The sequence below is a fragment of the Neoarius graeffei genome, chromosome 12, assembly GCF_027579695.1.
Source record: "Neoarius graeffei isolate fNeoGra1 chromosome 12, fNeoGra1.pri, whole genome shotgun sequence".
In the NCBI taxonomy this organism is placed as follows: Eukaryota; Metazoa; Chordata; class Actinopteri; order Siluriformes; family Ariidae; genus Neoarius; species Neoarius graeffei.
The window spans coordinates 30,761,880-30,769,307 of record NC_083580.1 but is presented as its reverse complement, the minus strand read 5'-3'; the positions used below and the strand labels follow the sequence as shown (position 1 = coordinate 30,769,307).

The following is a 7,428-nucleotide window of genomic DNA, read 5'->3' as shown; positions in this document are numbered from 1 at the left end:
ATACAACACAGATTATTTACAAATAATTGTTTTCAGTTTTAATTTCAATTTCAGCATACCATCCCAACTTTTTCTGATATGGAGTTATACAATAATTTCAGTAATTCAGAGGTATTCACAAATTAAGGACCAAGTTAGGATAGTTCATTTAATTTATGGCTAGAGAGTAAGTTAAAAAAACACTGGAGTATTCCCTTCAACATTGCCATGAAGAACCTAAATTCAATTCAAAGATTTCCAAAATGTTTAATATATTAAAAATGGATATTTCACCAAAGAAAACACAAATCACCACCTGTGTAAAAATAGTAAAAGAACAAAAAAAACCCAACCTTTTTTTAATTTGAGGAAATAAAGAACTTTATTGTATATGAAGTAAACAAGCACAGTAATTTGAGGAACTGCATTAATTCAACATTAACTCTCCCTTATAGCTTGAGAACTTATGCACATTTCTCTTCTATGGCTGAACAGATTCAGAATCAATACTTATTATTGCTGACAGACGACATAAACAGCAAAATGAAGCATTTTTATTGTTGTTGCTTGAAACATATTTGACACTGTGGCGTTTCGATGAAATATACCAGACATAGCACTCAGAAAGTGGCAGTGTGTAAATAAATGGAAAAACAGGAATAAGAAAAATGACAAATAAAAGCAAATGTTTTATATTAGGTATGGAATACCATCATTTCAATGAATGAATGAACCCTTTATTATCACTGACACGTTTTTACAATTGCATTGCTAGCAATGTGATACACACACCAGCTGGTGTCACCATTTAAATTTCTTTAAGGTGTCTAGTGAAAACACTGATAGCAGAAGATTTTCTGGGTCTCATTGTTTAATGATATTGTCTACACAGGTGTGTATTCTGGTCTTTGTTTTCGCCCTGCTGAAGAAAATTGGGAATTCATGAGGACTGAGTGTTGAAGGTAAGGATATTTTCCAGTCTGTGAATGTAGATTGCTAGCATCGGGAAAAGGAAAGGGGCAGTTTACAGGAAAGGTGGGGTGTGTGAAATGATGAATAGGAGAGGAAGGTGAATCTACAGCACTTCCATCGGAAGAATTGGGGCTGGCGCACTGTCCTCCTTGAAGGTAGCGAATGCACTTCTTTTTTCTCCTAGGAACAGTCAAGAGAGTTATCTGTGAATAAAATGTGGATGTAAAATGTCACAAACATGCACACTCGGTGACAAAAATGTGCTACAAAACATGACAAAGTAATTAGATAGGCCTACACTATGTTCAGTGGTGCTTGAAAGTTTGTGAACCCTTTAGAATTTTCTTTTTTTAGATATTTTTTGGGCTTTTTCACCTTTATTGGATAGGACAGTGTAGAGACAGGAAATGAGCGGGAGAGAGAGATGGGGAGGGATCAGGAAACGACCTCGGGTCGGAATTGAACCCGGGTCCCCGAATTTATGGTATGGCGCCTTATCCACCTGAGCCAGAATTTTCTATATTTCTGCATAAATATGACCTAAAACATCATCAGATTTTCACACAAGTCCTAAAAGTAGATAAACAGAACCCAGTTAAACAAATGAGACAAAAATATTATACTTGGTCATTTATTTTTTGAGGAAAATGATCCAATATTACATATCTGTGAGTGGCAAAAGTATGTGAACATCTAGGATTAGCAGTTAATTTGAAGATGAAATCAGAGTCAGGTGTTTTCAATCAATGGGATAACAATCAGGTCTGGGTGGGCAGCCTGTTTTCTTTAAAGAACAAGGCTCTATCAAAGTCTGATCTTCACAACACATGTTTGTGGAAGTGTATCATGGCATGAACAACGGAGTTTTCTGAGGACCACAGAAAAAGTGTTGTTGATGCTCATCAGGCTGGAAAAGGTTACAAAACCATCTCTAAAGAGTTTGGATTCCACCAATTCACAGTCAGACAGATTGTGTAGAAATGGAGGAAATTCAAAACCATTGTTACCCTCCCCAGGAATGGTCGACCAATAAAGATCACTCCAAGAGCAAGGCGTGTAATAGTCAGCAAGGTCACAAAGGACCCCAGGGTAACTTCTAAGCAACTGAAGGCATCTCTCACATTGGCTAATGTTAATGTTCATGAGTCCACCATCAGGAGAACACTGAACAACAATGGTGTGCATGGCAGGGTTGCAAGGAGTAAGTCATTGCTCTCTAAAAAGAACATTACTGCTCATCTGCAGTTTGCTAAAGATCACGTGGACAAGCCAGAAGGCTATAGATAGTTTTCATTGACATCACGGCATTCCGGGGAACGCCCTCCAGCTGCCATCTTGTGGGGCAAACAAAACGGACCATCGCCATTACCGGCTACGTTATCTCGGATGAATTTATGAAGTTATATAGTCAGTTTTCTAAAATAAAGATCAATGTCGGCAAAATCAAGCAAACAGAAGTATATAGATACATTAGACGACATATCACGGCAACGGTATGCAGCCAAACTGGCCTTGATTGGGGGAATTGACCCCTATGAAGTGGATAAAGATGCATTTTCAAGTGACTATGCAGGGCTGCCAAAGCCTGAAACTGCCAAAGCCTGCTCCAAAGCCTGAAACTGACTTCATCAAACTTTAAAGGCTGTCTGATATATACAACTTTATATATTCACAGCGCACCTTTTGTCGGATGCTGCCTTTTTCACGGCTGAATTGGGCAGATCTGATTTTTTTTTTTTTAGGGGGGGCGTTGGAGTGTCTGATTATAATTTCAAAGTAAATTCTGTATTAAAATTACTAAATAAGCAAATCTGTTACAGTCCATGAAACAGGAAGTATAAGGATGAGAAAAAAACAGTTTAAATCGCAAAGCTGCGCACATTTGCGCAGTCCTGCACACCGCTCGGGCTGCGCAAATGTGCGCAGCTTTCCGATTTAAACTGTTTTTTTCTCATCCTTATACTTCCTGTTTCATGGACTGTAACGGATTTGCTTATTTAGTAATTTTAGTACAGAATTTACTTTGAAATTATAATCAGACACTCCAACGCCCCCCCCCCCAAAAAAAAATCGGATTTGCGCGATTCAGGCGGCATCCGCCAAAAGGCACGCTGTTTGCATCCCAAACACAAATCAAATCATACAGAATAGACCTAAAATGTTTTTCAAAAATGACCCTTGCGTGAGTGAAGTGACAAGTTTCAAATAGAAACGTGACAAACGAGCGATATTAAGTGTACATTACAATATAAATGTACACTCAGCGGTTCCAGTTAGGCATTCTCCAGAGATTGTTTACATGATGTTTTGGTTTCCAAAAACAAACTTAAACACAACTGATTGTTTATTTAAACAACTTACCACTTATAAAATGATCGGAGCAGACTTTGCTGTGTTTGGAAGGCTGATAATCCTTGCGGTTGATTCTCGCAAGCCATAGATTTCTCCTTTGTATGCTGAGTTTCTTTGTTTGCTTGCCTTCATGCTCCCGTACAGTGGGAATTCCATAAAAGCTCCGCTTGACTTCATCATTTGACCTATTACGACAGCTGTGAATACAACAGGTGTGCACCATTGCTAGCTTTAAATAGCCTGCTTGGGTTCTTTTGAAGACTTTGTACTCGCGCGTTACAATGTGTGCTCAGTCACCCGTACGGTAAGCTTGACCCCCAAGATGGCCGCCACTAGGGAATCCCCAACTCTGTGACGTCATGTGAAAACTATCTATTGGAAAAATGTTTTGTGGATGGATGAGCCCAAAATAGAACTTTTTGGTTTAAATGAGAAGCGTTATGTTTGGAGAAAGGAAAACACTGCATTCCAGCATAAGAACCTGATCCCATCTGTGAAACATGGTGGTGGTAGTATCATCAGGGCTGTGAAATAGAAATGACAAAATCCGAGGAAACAATTTTAGCAGGGGGTCTGGGGCCCGCAGGACCCCAGAAGCTGAACAGATTTTGTGTATATTGATAGATTTGAAGCATCTCCTGAAAGCAAATATTTTCTCAACCATGCCATTTAATTTGAACTGTTATTATTATGTTGAAATAATACAATATGACCTGATTTACCTTTTAACTGAAAAGGGTTCACTTGAAGAATGAAAATATATCAATAACATACCTCATATTGTAAATTCACTTATATTCTTGTGTAGATTCGTATCAATTCATTGGGTACCAAAATGTCTTTTCCAGGGGGGAAATTCTAGATTGACTATTAAATAATAGTCACTAATGTTCTTGTTTTTGAACTGATTCAATACCAAAATGTCTTTCTTGTTCATTTTAGACAGATTCTAGTCAAAAACTATATACAACTATTTACAAGTTAATATTTATATTTATTTCCTTTTCTTTGTTAGCAGTTTCTTCAGCTTAGAAAGCTGACTCTTTTCTTTCTGACTTTCTATATGGCTTTTCCTTGCTCTTTTGGTCTCTCTTTCAAGCACCTCTTTAGCTTTCCTTTTGGGTGGTAGCTTTGCTGTACTTAGGCTAACTCCTTGTTCTTTTTGTTTTTCTTGTTTCTTCTTTGCTTTTTCTGCCTTTTCACTGTTGTAAGCTTTATATGCTGACCTGAGCTTTCCCCGGTTCTTTTATCTTCTGTATGTGCTCATGGAGATATTCACTACCGACTTTAAACTCCAGCCATTGCCAATTCCATGGATTTTTGATGCCGTTTTTCTTGTCAATTTTTTTGACATCGTCAGTCTCACTGTCCTCCCTCTGAACGATGTCCCTCCGTGACACGGACGTACCACGAAATTCTCCTTTTCAAAATCGTTGATATCGAAAGTGTGTTTAAAGAGCACAATGGTAAAACGAAAAGAACACAAGATTTGCGCCGTGGTTTGTAAGCATGGCGCAAATGCCATAAACCGGTCTGTCACTGTCGCAAAAGAAACCTCCCCCCCAATTTTTATTGCAAAATTAGATGATTTACTAAAATGATATTTTTGGTGGTCAAATTCGCGGAATTCCGCGGATCCGCGGATTTTTCACAGCCCTGTATCATGGTTTGGGCCTGTTTTGCTGCATCTGGGCCAGGACGGCTTGCCACCATTGATGGAACAATGAATTCTGAATTACACCAGCAAATTCTAAAGGAAAATGTCAGGACATCTGTCCATGAACTGAATCTCAAGAGAAGGTGGGTCATGCAGGAAGACAATGACCCTAAGCACACAAGTCGTTCTACCAAAGAATGGTTAAAGAAGAATAAAGTTAATGCTTTGGAATGGCCAAGTCAAAGTCCTGACCTTAATCCTATCGAAATGTTGTGGAAGGAACTGAAGTGAGCAGTTCATGTGAGGAAACCAACCAACATCCCAGAGTTGAAGCTGTTCTGTACGGAGGAATGGGCTAAAATTCCTCCAAGCCGGTGGGCAGGAGTGATCAACAGTTACCGGAAATGTTTAGTTGCAGTTATTGCTGCACAAGGGGCTCACACCAGATATTGAAAGTATCACATACTTTTGCCACTCACAGATATGTAATATTGGATCATTTTCCTCAATAAATAAATGACAAAGTATTATAATTTTGTCTCATTTGTTTAACTGGGTTCTCTTTATCTACTTTTAGGACTTGTGTGAAAATCTGATGTTGTTTTAGGTCATATTTATGCAGAAATATAGAAAATTCTAAAGGGTTCACAAACTTTCAAGCACCACTGTGTGTGTGTGTGTGTGTGTATACATACACACACACACACACACACATATATATATATATATATATATATATGTATATATGTATATATATATATATATATATAATGTGTGTGTGTGTGTGTGTATACATACATACACACACATACATACATACATATATATATATATATATATATATATATATATATATATATATATATATACATACACACACACACACACACAGTATATATACACAGTAAATATATATATATATAAAACAAGCTCTGTCTGACTTTTTAAATATGCACGATTTTTCTGATACTACATGCGCTGACATTGTAGAACTTGCTCGTTTTGTTCTTACTAATTTTTTTTTTTTAGTTTAACAGCCAGTTATTTTTACAGATTTCAGGTACTGCCATCGGTACGAAGATGGCACCCTCCTGTGCTATTATCTTTATGCATGCAGTTGAGACACTTATTCTCTAGAATCCTGTTTCCCCGTTCATTTGATGGCATTTTATTGATGACATCTTTTGTGTTTGGACCCATGGTGAGGAGGCCATTTTAGCCTTCCTTGATTTTGTAAACCAGATCCACCCATCTATCAGGTTTACTGCGGATTATTCTCCTGTTAGAGTTAGTTTTCTGGATATTTATGTTAAACTTGATAGTGAAGGTATTTTCCATACTGATCTGTTCATCAAACCTACTAAAACCTGACTATTTCTGCTGGCGTCGTCTGGTCATGTCAAGCCTAATCTACCATACAGCCAGGCTCTTTGTATTTTACGCATATGCTCGAATGCCGATACTGCGTTAGATCATCTCTGCGAATTTGAACAGTCTTTTTGTAGACATGTTTATAGGAAACGCAAAGTTAAAACTCAGATTAAGTGTGCTATAATAACATTTTTCTCAGATGATTCTCCTAAAATGAAGAAAAATGAGAATCGGGTACCGTGCATTTTTGACTATCACCCCGGCCTTCCAGACGTTAATGGTATTTTGTCACGGTACCTCCCTATTCTCCACTGCTCCAGCAGAATGAAAAAGTGTGTACCTGAGAAGCCTTTGGTCTGCTTCTGACGTCCCCTTAATTTACGTAATTTGCTGGTAAGGACGAAGCTGCCCAACCCAGACACTAATTCAGTTACACAAGGTTCCTGTGGGCCTTGTGGAAAGTCACGTTGTCAGATTCGTAGTATTCTTCCTTCACAAACTTCAATCACTAGGACAACTACTTCGGCTACTTTTGCCCTTGTCAGTAGTGTGGCCAACTGCACCTCTACAAACTGTATCTCATACTTGCCAACTTTTCAAAATTCTCATGGGGGAGAAAAGTGCGTGAATGACATTTTCAACTGGACGAGGGTATGATGCGTGGTTGAAATGATAAAAACAGTGGATCCCAATTAATTGCAAACCATTTGAAATTTATACAATTAAAGACTTTTTGAATTGTTTATATTGTTCTATCAATTACTATAGGTTATGGGATTCATGTATCAGGCATGAGATAGCTTAGAGTGAAAAATTTGAAATAATACTTGTCTTGAATTTTAATATAATAACAATGAAAGGGAAGTCTAAAATCAGATTTTTAGCTGAAAAATCTCATGCCTGAATATTGTATACATACAATATATGTATATATATTGAAAAACCCACAGAAAATAATGCAAGTGATGCTTTAGAAGAATGTTTATAATTTCTTAAAATAGTCACAGTGAAGGGGCGGCACGGTGGTGTAGTGGTTAGCGCTGTCGCCTCACAGCAAGAAGGTCCGGGTTTGAGCCCCATGGCCGGCGAGGGCCTTT

The 7,428-nt window shown here is 37.9% G+C and overlaps 1 protein-coding gene across 2 annotated transcripts in view; it reads right to left on the bottom strand.

Moving 5' to 3' along the window:
* Positions 1-342: 342 nt before the first annotated feature.
* Positions 343-7,428, bottom strand: part of tcf7 (transcription factor 7) — a 346,414-nt gene continuing 339,328 nt past the window's right edge. Inside the window, exon 11 of one of the 2 annotated variants that reach the window (XM_060935781.1) lies at positions 343-1,154. In XM_060935781.1, the coding sequence (XP_060791764.1) occupies positions 1,132-1,154 (23 nt within the window). In that variant the 3' untranslated portion in view covers positions 343-1,131. The remainder of the gene's footprint in view (positions 1,155-7,428) is intronic. The other variant, XM_060935779.1, reaches the window with a different exon arrangement.